This window comes from Girardinichthys multiradiatus, chromosome 17, assembly GCF_021462225.1.
Source record: "Girardinichthys multiradiatus isolate DD_20200921_A chromosome 17, DD_fGirMul_XY1, whole genome shotgun sequence".
NCBI lineage: Eukaryota > Metazoa > Chordata > Actinopteri > Cyprinodontiformes > Goodeidae > Girardinichthys > Girardinichthys multiradiatus.
Window position 1 is genome coordinate 3,577,025 of NC_061809.1, and position 14,901 is coordinate 3,591,925.

A 14,901-nucleotide genomic window follows, 5' to 3' on the forward strand; every position below is an offset into this window, starting at 1 on the left:
AGGGGGACATCGACTGAGCTGCTGGTGCCAACAACTTAATGCTCACCTTATACAGATGATACACTTGGCCCTGTCTTTCAGTGTTTAACCCGATCTCTCCTAGACATAGCTGCTGGCTGAGCTTCTACTGGGACTAACTGTATGTGCTCTCTTTCATACTCTAGACTTGAAAACTGGCTCAGAGTTTATCTGCTTAGCAGTCTTTCTCTCCTAGATGAAGCCTCTAAAGGAGCTATAACCATTAATGTTTTACTTTTCTTTCTTATAGAAAGGACTCCTGGATCAGTGCTTCTGTGTTCTCTTTGTGTCTCTGCTCTGTTCTCTCAAACCCCCAGTGGGTCGTGGCAGATGGCCACTCACACTGAGCCTGGTTCTGCTGGAGGTTTCTTCCTGTTAGGGAGTTTTTCCTCTCCACTGTCACTACATGCATGCTCAGTATGAGGGATTGCTGCAAAGTCAACGCCAGTGACTGTCCACTGTCTCTACATGCTCATCCAGGAGGAGTGAATGCTGCAAGTCACTGACTGGATGCAATCTGCTGGGTTTCCTTAGACAGAAAAACTTTGAACCAAAGTCAAATTTGCCCAGACAGATTTATACAAACTTGCTGAATAAAGCTGATTCTGATTACTGAACAGCTGCTCACATTATAGAAGGTAGGGCTTAAATATGAGAACCTCTTTTCCGAACTTCTGCTGTTTCTTCTGTTCTCCGAGAATATTTTTAATAATTTGAGGTGACTTGTCTACTAATTGTACCTCATTGTCGATCTCGGCTGGTGGCTGGTTCCCAATCAGCAGGTTTGTGGCCTTTTCCTGCTGCACCTCTTCATGCTTGGAATCTTTTACACCCTCAGTTCTCTGTACTTCCTGTAAATTTGAACAAAGTTTGTTAATAGGTCTATCTACAGTGGGGAGAACAAGTATTTGATCCACTTGCAAAGCATGTTGAATTCTTTAATTTTGATCATAGGTAGTTGACAAACGGTGAGTGGTGGAATCTAAAACAAAAATCCAGAAAATCACATTGTGTGATTTTTAAGTAGTTATTTGCATTTTATTGCATGACCTAAGTATTTGATCACCTAACAACCTGTAAGAATCCCAGCACACAAAGGCCTCTTCTTTAAGAAGCCCTCCTGTTCTCCACTCATTACCTGTATTAACTGCACCTGTTTGAACTCGTTATCTGTATAAAACACACCTGTCCACACACTCAATCAAACAAACCTCAACCTCTCCACCATGGCCAAGACCAGAGAGCTGTGTGAGGACATCAGGGATAAAACAGTAGACCTGCACAAAGCTGGGATGGACTACAGGGAAATAGCCAAGCAGCTTGGTGAGAAAGCAGCAACTGTTGGAGCAATTATAAGAAAATGGAAGAAGTTCAAGATGAAGGTCAATCTCCCTCAGTCTGTAGCTCCGTGCAAGATCTCACCTCATGGGGCATCACTGATCATGGGGAAGGTGAGGGATCAGCCCAGAACTACATGGCAGGACACAGTCAATGACCTGAAGAGAACTGGACCATAGTCTCAAAGAAGACCATTAGTAACACACTAGGCTACCATGGATTAAAATCCTGCAGCACACGCAAGGTCCCCCTGCTCACGCCAGCGCATGTCCAGGCCCGTCTGAAGTTTGCCAATGACCATCTGGATGATCCAGAGGAAAAATGGGACATGGTCATGTGGTCTGATGAGACAAAAATAGAGCTTTTTGGTCACAACTCCACTCGCCTTGTTTGGAGGAAGAAGAAGGATGAGTACAACCCCAAGAACACCATCACTACCGTGAAGCATGGAGGTGGAAACATCATTCTTAGGGGATGCTTTTCTGAAAAGGGAATAGGACGACTGCACCGTATTGAGGGGAGGAGGGATGGGGCCATGTATCAGGAGATCTTAACCAACAACCTCCTTCCCTCAGTAAGGGCATTGAAGATGGGTCTTGACTGGTTCTTCCAGAATGGCAACGACCTGACCTGAAGCACACAGCCAGGGCAACTAAGGAGTGGCTCCATAAGAACCATCTCAAGGTCCTGGAGTGGCCTAGCCAATCTCCAGACCTGAACCCAATCGAAAATCTTTGGAGGGAGCTGAAAGTCTGTATAGCAACAGTACTGAAACCTGAAGGATCTCGATGGTCCAAAATCCCTGCTGCAGTGTGTGCAAACCTAATCAAGAACTACAGGAAACGTCTGATATCTGTAATTGCAAACAAAGGTTTCTGTACCAAATATTAAGTTTTATTTTTCTGATGTATCAAATACTGATGTCAGGCAAAAAAAACAAATAAATTATTTAAAAATCACAGAATGTGATTTTTGTTTTAGATTCAGTCATTCACAGTTGAAGAGTAGCTATGATAAAAATTAAAGACAGGCAGTGGGAAAACCTGCAAAATCGGCATTGTATCAAATACTTGTCCCCATTGTATCTATCTATCTATACAGGCAATTTATAAAAAGGACGGAACCGAAATCCACAAATAACATCCATGTGTGCCATTTATTACTGAATATTAAAGTTATTAAGACGGACAACAGCCAGTGGATTAAAATAACTTGAAATGTACTTTGCTCTTGTGTCTACTTGTAAATGGGAGGTATAATGGCTGAAACTGCCTAATTCTATTCAAATTCAATTCAAAAATACTTTATTAATCCCAAAGTGAAATTAAATGTTGTTGTAGCTCATTATGAAGGTTTCTTCAAAGAGCCGTTGTAGATGCTGATGGCTGTGGGCATTGGAGATGTTTCCATGATTTGAAACATACCACTTAACTTAGTGCATTACCTGATAGTGGAGGGTGACACAGACCTGTGGTGAGGTTGGTGGCCCCTCTGCTGATTTAGCTCCTGATGCTTCTGATGTTGTTCGGCTCTGCTCCTTTAGTCCCTTTATTTGCAGCAAAGCTGTCTCAAGCTCCACAGGGTTTAGACAGGCCCCTTCTGCCTGGGACCGACTCTATAGACACAAACACTATAAATAGCTACACACACCCTGTGGTATTAACAGCACTTGAATTAACTGCCAGACAATACATGTTGGTCAGGTTTTGAGAAAAAGACAAAGATAAACACAAGCAATTAACCAAAGGCCTTCTGCTACAGGCTCACATTTGTGTGCAGCATCACCTGCAAGTGGAGGAGGGGGTTATCTTTGCTGAAAGAGGATGAGCATGAAAGTGTTTCTCTCCTCTTCTCTCTGAGTGAAGATGCCTCCTGGTTTCTCCTCATCCTCTCCAGTTGCTCCTCAACACTCATCCTTGTTCTGATGAATTCTCGCTCCCCAAATCCAATTTGATCCACTGTGCTCCTTGGCCGATCCTGGAAAAGACCAGACTCAGTATTGTGCTCTGGTAACCTGTATATAGACTGTATATATATGCATAGACTCTCTCTCTCTGTCTGTCTCTCTAGAATGTATTTGGAATATTCGTAATTGACTTGGAATCTGTCTGTGTGATTGGAACGAATTTACTGTTTTTGTAAAGTTGTTGTGAACTGGTGCTATGTTGAAAACTCTGCCTAAGTTTATCTCTGTCTGGGCAAGCCACTCTTCTGATACAGACTGTTGGAGAAAAAAAAACCTTTAGGCTGGTTTTGCTACATTAGTGGAACAAGATTCGCTTCATTTCATCTTTGAGCATTTTGTGTCTCTGTTGATACTGAAGGGCACACTTACACATCTGGATTCAGGTTTTTTGGTCTTTCTTAGGGTGACGTAGGAGGCAATGGTGGAAGACTCAGGGGGGCTCATGGGCGATTTAGTCCTGGGAGTGACAATGCCCACCGGGTAGGGGGGCACTGTAGGGGAAAAAAAAGCATGTCAACTACCTTTTAGTAGACAAGTAAACCATTGAGGCTGAATGTTTGGGTTGTGGCAGAACATTGAACTATGCTACAAAGACATAAGGCAAAGAGATGGAAAAGAAAAAGGACATGTAGGATTAAACACAAGTTATATTTTAAGGAGATATATCACAGAAAAACTGCTATCACTTGGGGCTGTGCACATCTAGTAAATGGGAATTAAATGTTTATAAATTACATATGGAATAAAAGCTGCAAGCAGCATTGGGAGGCCCTCCCAGCTTCCTGTGTCACAAACACGAGTCTCGCATTGGCGCTAAATTCCACAAGTCGCCAGTTGGTGGCACTGTGAGCAAGCCTTCCCAATACGTTTGGTCGTGTTGAGTTCTGCTCCGATGAGAAGCGTTCAAAATCTGGCCACAATCTGACCTTCCCGATGGAAGCTGCGTTCACTTCCTGATTGGTGGTGAAATATAATGAAGACTTTCTGTGGTGCTTTGAAAAATATCATCTAAAATTATTATGTGTCATTAGACAAAGTTTGAAACTTCTGGAGACTGTCAAGGAAGGTCAATCAACTAAGAAACTTGTAATTTGGTTTTCAATGGGCAAAGCTAAAGTGATGTCATCAATTGACCATGCCAAGGTGTTCAGCATTCATTCATGATGATGCACACACAATTTGGTGTGGATCCAATAATATATGAGGAAGATAAAGCATTTGAAATGTCCTAATATCCCTATTACCTCTATGCAGCAAGTGTGTTTGTAGCAGATCTGTTTTGTATTTGGATGAAGGGTGAAAAATATACAATATGCTAACACATCAAGACATGTTACGTTCGGCTGCCCAATGCAGTCTACTGTATGAGTGCTACCAAGTGTTTCAATGAATATCAGCTGAATGAATTAGAAAATAGGTCAGACTGCTGTCAGTTGGAGCTGCTCCAAATATTCAGCATGCTAAGATGAATGATTCCTCAGCTGCACAGACAGCATCTGCATAGTGTAGCATGAGATAAGAACTCTCATTATCAAGTCTAAGCTGCAATGTTTTAGTAGTACCTGGATAAGCAGTGAGGTCTTGTACACCCCAGCCACAACCCTAATTTTAATGAAGTTTAAACATACACATCTGCATTGCACAACACTTCACTAGAAGAACAAAACATGAAATACTTTGTTTTGGCCTATCTGCAGTCTTATTATAGAAGGTTGGCAGTAGTCCATCCTGTTAAGACCCGTGCAGTAAACTTGATTAGGCTACAGAAAACTTTTTTAGAGTTAAAATTATGAAACCTGATTATACCAGCCTCTGTGAAATGAGTATAATGAGTATGGTTAAAAAATACAGAAGCTTAATTTGTATCATGTAGGTAGAAAAACTCTAGCCCTGTTCTGGTGCATCTGAGAGCCACTCGTTTTGGTGCCGTCTCTTTAAATGCTGTTGAGACACTTCACACCCCGCCCCCGCCTGAACAGAATATAAATATATCTAGTGCAACACCTAGAGGGACTAAATTTAACTTTTCTTCACTCCTACAGACTCCAAGTACACAACAAAATGTATTTAAAGGCTAAAAATGTGGATTTTGCGTGAAATGTTCCCTTTAAAACTTTAAAAGATGTAGCAATATCACCTCTAGTGAGACTTTACTGTGAAAAACAAATCCAAAGGTTTAGTGTCCAGTTGTGAGGTCCAATGAATTCAGCGAAGAGGTTTTCACGGCTATGAGCTCTAAAACTAATTAGCAGTGCAGAGCTTCTCAGTTAGCCTCACAAATGCCATTAAGTGTAAAAAGCAATTTATATGTTTGAAAAAAAATTCTTCTTTTTATATTTTTACTTTTACCCTGTTAAGCCCGACAACGGGTTGAGTGGAGGGATGCCCATTTTTCAACGGCTCTAAAAGTCGGTAAAACACCCGCAGTTTTTTTTTCCCCAAGTCCCTCACAAGAGGAGGCTTTAATGTTTACAAAGCAATTTGCTAAATAACATATTCACAAATACCTTTGGTTTTACAGCAATTTTAACCCTGATGCTTAAGTGTCCTTCAGGCATTTCTGAGTCCACAGGTAAAATGCTACAAGAAACACATGCTTTTTCCCCACCCCTTCATTTTTGGTACCAATGGAAACTACAGAATCCCACCTTTGCAGCGAGGTATTGCACGCCTTCGTAAGACGTTTTCTGCTCACGTAATTCCCGTGCATATCCGAGGTTATAAAAATGGTAGTAACGTTCGCACAGCTCGTTTTACGCACTGCTACTCACACAACTTGCTTGTTGTTTCTGTGAACTTCGAACATTTTAATGTCACAGAAGAGTAAAATGAGCACATTGGAAGGCTTTTGAAACATTTTTCAGGGCAGTGACCTCAAAGTAGAAGATTATTCAGGCAGCAGCATGGATTGGAGAAGTGGATGAAGATGAAGAACTTAGTGAGTTATAGTGCTACTTTTTATTTCCAACAACTTTAAATTACATGTCAGCTATTTCAACAATGCTTTACCGTTTTTTATGTTTGTATGTACTGTTGTGTGGAGCGTCTGTATTTTTCTTTGTGATTGATTCAACCGGTTATGTGAGTTCCTCTTTAGAGCAAAAGGACTACAAGGCCTGTTTCTGGGACTAGTTGAAGGCCTGTTATATAGCTGTAATATCATTGACACTTTTACAGAATGACATCATTGTTTTTGTATGTTATTCTATTATTATTTGTGTACAGTAGGAAATAATTTATTATCTGTATTTTTTTTACAGCCAAGAGGAGGCAGGACCATCTGGGACCTAAAGGACCCAGCCTTCCACTACTTGAGGCTTCATCTTCTTCTTTAAGTTGAGAAGTCTATTCTGCAAACTATTATGGCTACAAAATAAACATGATGTGTCATTACAGTGTTACCATTGTGTTCCTAAGCTTATTATAAGTCAGTGTCAGATGTAACTTCATTTTTAGCATGCCATTTAGATAAATTTAGTCTTCTGCATATATCGTTCTGTTTCTGCAGTGACAATTGTGCAGAAAAGGAAGAAGATGAGGAGTATGAACCACCTGCCCATCAGCTATGTAGTGCCTCAAGGCCCATCAAACGCAAATTAGCTTCTGTTCCAAGAAAAAGGAGCAGCTCATCCAAGCCAACACAGAGAGGTAAACAACTCTAAAGGCGGATGAGTCAGGCTACATCTAGACCTGGCGATGACAACGAGGACAAGTGGCACACTCCAGGTGAGCCTGACATTGAGGTACAAGCTCATTTACCCAGAAGCGTCCTCCAGCACCTAGACTTGACATCACAAAATGAAAGGTCACCGCTGACCCGGTTGAAGCTGTTTTTAATGCAAGTACCATCCGGACCATAACCAAAAATACCAATTCGAATGCACAAAGGACAATTTAAGCTGGCAAGAAATTCCTCTGGTCACCAAGTTTGTTTATATAGATTTTATTGCTAATTGTTCTTGTACATTTGTTTACATTGTTTTTATTGATGGTTGTTTTTTGCACATTTGTTTATAAAGATGTTTACATTTTTTTCACTGCTAATTCTTTTTTTTTTCAATAAAATTCCTCCAGTTGGAGATAAAAGGATAAAATGTAGTTTAATCTCTTTCATTATATTGATTTTATGCTGTGCACAATTGTACATTGTGATTATATACGGGGTAAATGTTATGACCAAAGGCTATGTCATATGCAGAAGGAGTCCTACAGTGGATATCGGCACACTGAGATGAAAAACACATTCGGCATAGCTTTGTCACATTTGGCTAAATTGTGCCAAAATCCCAGCTTCGACTGGCACATTGCCTGCTAGAACCAATGTGCTTTATTTGATTCAGTCTAAATTTGCTGCAGTTACAGTCAAGATGTTGATAAACACAACCTGTACTTGTAGTCTCGTGTTATTTCCTAAAGCAACGTATCCTGTGGGTTATAACTCTCACGTTCAGCACAGAATCTATATTCTTCAATGCACAAAGTTAATCAACAGGTTGTTAAAACTCCTTATGTACCCACATATCTACAGCAAGGCTTACAAATGTGATTTTTTCTTTGTTCAATCACAAATATATCAGACACAGTCACAGTTACAATAGTGGTTCCACAGGTACCAAAAGTTTGCAATTATGATATAATTATAACTGTGGAGATATACTTGATTTATTTCAGTTATGTAATTTCAGGCGGAGATTGCTCTAAAACCCCTCAGGGCTTAAGAGGTTAAAGAGTCTATTCAATTTCATAGGAAAGTGGTGAGGGAAATTTGTACACAGCAAATGCAGCCTGGGTATATTGTATTCTTGCAGCACAAAAGTCAGTTTTTCCTAAATGTAACATTTCAAATCAGTTTAGTCCTTTATTTTGTGTAACATTTTCTCACTGTATAAAAAATGTAATCTCAATTTAACCATCTGCTATACTGCAGACTGTCAGAGAACATACTCTCTTAATGTACCTTTGGGCACTGGAGTGTCTTTACTTTCAGTAGATGTCTCAGTCTTGTCCTTGTCCTCACCGTTGGCCTCGTCTCCTTCCTCCGTCACAGTTGTGAGCTCAGGCTCGCTCTTATACAGCCGGTAGTCTGGAGCTTGCTATGAGAGCAAAGTGAAGTGATTCACGGTTAGATTACACAATCAGCAGCACACAGAGCCCTGAGAAAATATTCATATCCCTTGAACTTTTTTACAATTTCTCACATTCCAACCCCAAACTACAACGGATTTTATTGGGATGCTATGTGACAGACCAACACATAGTAATGCAGAATTGTAAAGTGGAAGGAAAATAATTCATGTTTTTTCCCCAACAATATTTGAAAAGTATGGTGTGCCCAGAGTCAATACTTTGTGAAATTATCTTTTACTGCAGGTACAGCCACAGGTCTTAGGGTTAGGGTTAGGGTTGCATGTCTCAGTTGTAAATCTCATATGTGGAAATTTGGGTCAGAGGTCAGCCCTCTTTCTGCTGTGAAGAGACTCCCCACCCAATGGGAAGTGCCTGGGGGTGTTCCCCCGGTCCAAAAGCTTAGCTGTAACTGTCTTTTAAAATATCTTTTTTTTTCCTAATCCCTTGCTTTTGGGAGTTTTTGTTTAGTAATTGTCCTTTACTTTATAAGGTTCTAGCTCCTGTCTGAACATTAAAAAGCATGGAGTGAGGTTCTATAGGTGAACCGCCTCCTGGAGTCACTGTAAGTCTCCATGTGTTAGCAGACAACTTATCTGAACTCTCTTGAATAAACAGACACAAAAGTCCCCTTTATAGCATTATAATATCAATATCACAATCAGATTGTGATATTGAATTTGACTCCGATACACTTTGCTCTCAGTAACGATTTTTCTTTAATATGGAAATAAAAAATACATTTTAAATGTACATTTGTACACAAGTGACTATACTAGAAAAGATATTGTTAGATCAGTCCAAGTATGTATGGTGTTGTTCTGCAACTCTGACTGCCAAAAGTTCATCAGAGAAACAGCCTGGGGGAAGAAACGGTCTCTGTGGCGGTTGGTTTTAGCAAACAGTGATCTGTAGCGCCAACCTGAAGGTAAAAGCCTAAACACTTTATGTGCAGAATGTGTGGGGTCTGCAGAGATTTTAGGTGTCTTTTTCCTAACCCTAGACCTGCATAAGTCCTGCATAGAGGGAAGGTCAGCCCTGATTATTCTCTCTGCAGACCTGATTGTTCGTTGCAGTCTGGACCTGTCCTGTTTTGTGGATGATCCAAACCACACTGAGATGGATGAAGACAGGACAGACTGAATGATGGCAGTGTAGAAGATGACCAGCAGCTCCTGGGGAAGGTTGAACTTCTTGAGTTGCCTCAGTAATTACGGTCTCTGCTGGGCCTTCTTCTGAACATTATCTATGTGAGGACCAACTCAGGTTTCAAGAAATGGTGGTTCCTAGGAACCGGAAGTGGTCCACAGCAGACACAGTGTTGTTGAGGATGGTGAGGGGTGTGTGTGGGGGTGGTGTTCTCTGAAAGTTCACGGTCTTGAGTAGGTTTAATTCCAGGTGGTTCTGATAACACCAGTATAACAACCGATCCACCTCCTGTCTGTATGCAGACTCATCAGTGTCCTGGATCAGTCCAATAACAGTGGTGTCATCTGCAAACGTATGTAGTTTCACAGACGGGTCCACTGAGGTGCAGACATATGTGTAGAGGGACAAGAGGAGTGGGGAGAGAACACACCCCTGGAGGGTGCTAATGCTGATGGTTCTTGTGCGGGAGAAGATGCTTCCCAGCCTCACCTGCTGCTGCCAGTCCTTCAGGAAGCTGGTGATCCAGTGACAGGTGGAGGCTGGAACTTTGAGCTGGGTGAGCTTCTGATGGAGGATGTTTGGGTTGATGGTGTTGAAAGCCAAGCTGAAGTCCACAAACAGGATCCTGGTGTACGTCCTTGGGGGGTCGAGGTGTTGCTGGATGAAGTGTATTCCCAAGTTGACTGCATCATCTGCCGACCTGTTTGCCTGGTAGGCAAACTAGAGGAGGTCCAGCAGGGGGCCTGTGATGTACTACAGGTGCTTCAACAGCAGTCTCTCAAAGGATTTTATGAATGCAGACGTCAGGGCGACAGACCTGTAGTCATTAAATCCTGTGAACCTCCACCCTAATCTCAAGTCTTCTGCAGCCTCTAACAGGTTTTCGTCCGGGATTGTCCTGCATTTAGCTTCATCCATATCCCCATCAACGTTGACCAGCTTCCCTGTTCCTGATTAAGAATAGAATCCCCAGAGCATCAACAGGCACCACTATTGTTCAGTGTGGGAATGGTGTGTTCAGTGTTTTCCACCAAACAAAGTGTTTTGTATTAGGAAGAAAAGTTCAAGGTTCTGGTTTAGTTGGATGTCCATGCCTTAGGAGGTCTGCAGTAGGTCCATCCCTTTTCAAAATTAGGAATTTAACAGAGTTCTGTGAGATGTTCAACATTTGGAATATTGTTTTAGAACCTAACCCAGCTTTAAACTTCTCCGCAACATTCTCCTCTCTGCTGTGTTTCTCGGTCTTAATGATGCTGTTTGTTCTCTGATGGCCTTCAAAGAACAGTTGCATTTATACTAAGATACATAAGATTAAATTACATCTGTGTGTAATTTAATCTTATGAGGCAACTTCAGAAGACAGTAGGTTGTATTACATTTTATTCACAGTTTTCAGAGTAAAGTGGACTACATTTAAAGTCAGACTATACAGACAACCTTTACTTGTAAAAGAACTGAGACCATTAATCATTTTTCTTCTGTTTCACAATGACACTGCTTTGTGTGGTTCTGTCACATAAAATTATAATAAAATATATAGAAGTCTGATGTAATGTGGAAAAATTAAGGGGCATGAATACTTTTGCAAGGTTCTATATACACACACACTGTACATAGGTCACCAAGCAAAGAACACCACTAGTCAAAGAGTCTGCATAGTAAAGTATTATGTTTACAAAAGTAAAAAAGTGGTTCCAAAACATCTCAGAAGATTTATTTGAAAGTCTGTTGGAAAGGACATCTTCAAACGCAGAGTAACACTGCTGCTTTCAACAAGATGTTTTGAAGTCCACAGGTAAGGTGAAGGACAGACACATCAGGAACGATCAGGCAAAAAGCATGAAACGCAGAATGAATCATGATCGGGTGAATATCACACTATAGCTGAGTGTGGCAGCAAAGGCTGGATGAAGTACAGATTTCAGGGAGGAACAGGTCTTATTTTTTTCATTTTGAATAGATTTGACGCTGAGGCTGAAAATGATTCAGGTCAGATGAAGTGGCTCAGTGTGTTCATAGATGACGGAGGATGGAGAGATGTTGATGATTAGTGGTGGTTGACATGGGGCAAGGAGGCTTTGAACAGGTCTTACACTGTGTGCTCCATTCCTGGAGCTGGCCTTACGCTCGTCAGGGCGGTGACAGTGGAGGGATCGGCTGCCGGGTTGTGAGTGGTGGGGGGGGGCATGAGGGATGCGCTCTGATGACTCATAGCACTGAGGGAGGGGCGGGCGAGCAGGTACCCTGTTGCCCTCTTTAAGTGGGGGGAATGGCAGCAGCGTCACTGCCTGTTGACAGTTAAACAGCACAGCTCAGAGCCAGGACAGGACTGCACTCACCTCATCACATCAAGAATGAGCTTCCTGGTGAAGTCAATATTAGCTTAGTGGCATGCTCACACTTCACACATGACAGAGGAGTTGTAAACCAACATGCATGTTCACATGTGCAAACTCCTGTCTTTAGGCGAGTCAAACAAGATTCAGGTTAAAGGGCAATTTCCATTGCTGCATCTTGATTATAGGAGACTAAATCAAAGTGAAGATTCAAGACACAGTAGACAGACAACTATTCACTGGACTGTCTGTAATGTAACCTGTCTGCTTTGTTTGGACAGGTCAGGGGGCTCTCTCTCTCTATATATAAATTTAATATAATGTGCGTCACTTAATGAGTTAAGTTACTGTAATAAATGAACTTTCAACAATATTGTAATATACTGAATGGGTCTGTGTGTGTATATATATATATATATATATAAATATGGATATACACACATTTATATATATTGATATATGCTGCAATGTTCAGTTAGATCACCTAAGCACAAAATGTTTTGCTCACACCACCGGTTTATTAAGGTCACACAGGTATTAGGCAGCTCAACATAAAGGAACAGCAACAATTGACCCCTCACAATATTGCATTATAGATCATTACCCTGCCCCCTCAACGATAACTTTCTCGTCTGTGAGTGAACAACCCAGTCTCAAAGGCGGGAAGGCAGACAACGTCACCTTCTTGGCCTCACGAGGCTCTGAGAGGTAGCAGAAACTACAGGGATCTGGGAGGAAGAACAAGAAGGAGGGAGGGAGGCAGCTCCTGCTGTCAGTCCAACTGTGCACGGGGGATTTGCACACACCCTCGAGGAAAGGGCGAAGGGAGTGTCCTTTATATAGAGAAAGTCTGTCTCTACTTTCAAAACTTTTCTGCTGTTAAGAGGGAACTGCACCCTGTAACCACTTGCCCACTCATTCCAGGATGCTGCAGGGGCCTACACAGTTGCTATCCAGTTTAGGAAACCATCCACCAGGCCATGAAGGTCTTCTAAATCTCAAGGCTTTAGCACATGACAGCAAACACACTGGACTGAAAAGTTCCAGCCCTGTCCATTGCTGTGAAGGGTCCCCACTGTCCCAAACCGGCAGAACATCCCCTCCACTAATGTGTCAGCAACAGTCTCCGCCTCTTGGTCCGGGACGGTGTATGCCTCCGGCAACTTAGTAAAATAGCCCATGGCAGCAAGGAAATAGAGGTTTCCCTTATCTGTACAGGGGACGAGCCCCATGATATCTATAGCCACTCGCTCCATCTTTGTTCCTGTTGGTCGCTGCTGAAGCCGAGTACAGGAGTGTTCCAGCTGTCCCTTGTGAGAGGAACAGGCATCCCAGCTAGGGCAGAAATCCTTGACATCCCTCCACTGCTGCCCCCAATAGTTGCCTTGGCAGAAGCGCTGCAGGGTCTTGAACACACCAAAGTGGTTGGAAACTGCACTCCCGTGGTAGTCTTCCGGTACAGCTGCCCTCAGTGACCATAGCACCACAACTTGCCACCATTCCTTCCCTGTGGCAGGATCTTTCCAGACTCACTGCAAAACTCCCTTGCACATCCTCAGAGCATTGAACTTGCAAGGATTGAAGACTTTGTCAGGTATCCGCAGAGGATGTCAAATGCCTTCTGACAGTCCCTGATCCAACTAAAGTTGAAGTCCTATTGCAGGCGAAAAATAGCACAAGTCTAGAAGAGAAGCCCTTTACAAATCTCCTGTAATAAGAGGCCAACCCCTGGAACCGTTTTAGTTGGACTTGGTCTGTGGAAGTGGGTCAGTCCTTAGTAGTCTGAACTTTTTCCTCTAAAGTGCTGATGTCCTCACAGCCCGGCTTATGGCCCAGAAATTAGACCTCCCCTCTCATTAAATGGTACTTATCAGGATGCAGCTTCAACCCTGCAGTGCTCACTCTCTCCATCACCTGTCTCAGGGTGTCCAGTGCAGCTTCAAAAGAGCTCTTGTGCACCAGAAGGTCATCTAGGTAGACCAGATGTTGCTGTTCTGGCATACCCGCCAGCACACAGTCCATATGTCTCTCAAGGGGGCATTGCACAGGCTGAAGCCACAGTCCCCTGTTTGTGCAGAAGACTGTCTTTGGACTGGATTCTTGAGACAAAGGTACCTGCTAGTATCCACTTTGCAGGTCCAAGATGGAAAACCAAGAGGACCAGGCTACCAAGTCGAGACTTGGTATCCTTATGATTTTTTAAGACAGGCTTTTTTAGGACAAGCTTTGCTATGGTGCGTTTTAAAAAAATAGAGTATCACCACAAATGTCACTTATTTCATGAATTCTATTCAGAAAGTAAAATTCATATTAAATTCACTAATTCCACATAGTGATATATTTCAATCATTTATTTTGGTTGATATTGATGATTCTGGCTCGCTAATGAAAACTCAAAATTTTGTCTCTCAGAAAAAGCAATTTTACAACACACCAATAATAAAGGATTTTTATACATAAATATTATGTTATTGTCATGTTATGGCCTTTATTAATCGGGGGAAGAATATTGACGTGACAGCTGTCCAGCAAACAATAATGGACACCCTTAACAAGAAGGGGAGGCCACAATAGATCATTGCTGAAGAAGCTGGGTGTTTACAGGGTTTTGTACCCAAACATAACAGAAAGTTTAGTGGAAGAAAAAAGTGTGGTAGAAAAAGGTGCACAAGCAACAGGAATAACTGCAGCCTCTGAAAAGATTGCAAAGCAAAAGGTGTGGACTGTAGCTGGAGTCAGAACTTCAAGAGCCATTACGCACAGACTTACCCAGGCTTGGGCTACAACTGTTACATACTTTGTGTCAAGCCACTCCTGTACCAGAGACAACGTCAGAAGTGTTATACCTGGACTAGGGAGAAAAAAGGACTGGACTGGTGCTCAGTGGTCCAACGTTAGATGGGAGTAAAGCTTTTTATTTGGAAATCAAGGTCACAGATTCTAGAGGAATAGTGGAGATGCACAGAATCC

General features: G+C 42.1%; 1 protein-coding gene across 10 annotated transcripts in view; it reads right to left on the bottom strand.

Annotated features, from left to right (window-relative positions):
* Positions 1-14,901, bottom strand: part of LOC124882911 (pleckstrin homology domain-containing family A member 5-like) — a 171,395-nt gene that overhangs the window by 8,496 nt on the left and 147,998 nt on the right. For 7 of the 10 annotated variants that reach the window (XM_047389575.1, XM_047389580.1, XM_047389577.1 and 4 more), the window contains 6 exons: positions 11,689-11,883; positions 8,280-8,415; positions 3,692-3,813; positions 3,142-3,333; positions 2,801-2,971; positions 759-869 (listed from right to left, as the gene is read on the bottom strand). In XM_047389575.1, the coding sequence (XP_047245531.1) occupies positions 759-869; positions 2,801-2,971; positions 3,142-3,333; positions 3,692-3,813; positions 8,280-8,415; positions 11,689-11,883 (927 nt within the window). The remainder of the gene's footprint in view (positions 1-758; positions 870-2,800; positions 2,972-3,141; positions 3,334-3,691; positions 3,814-8,279; positions 8,416-11,688; positions 11,884-14,901) is intronic. The other 3 variants (XM_047389579.1, XM_047389578.1, XM_047389572.1) reach the window with 2 other exon arrangements.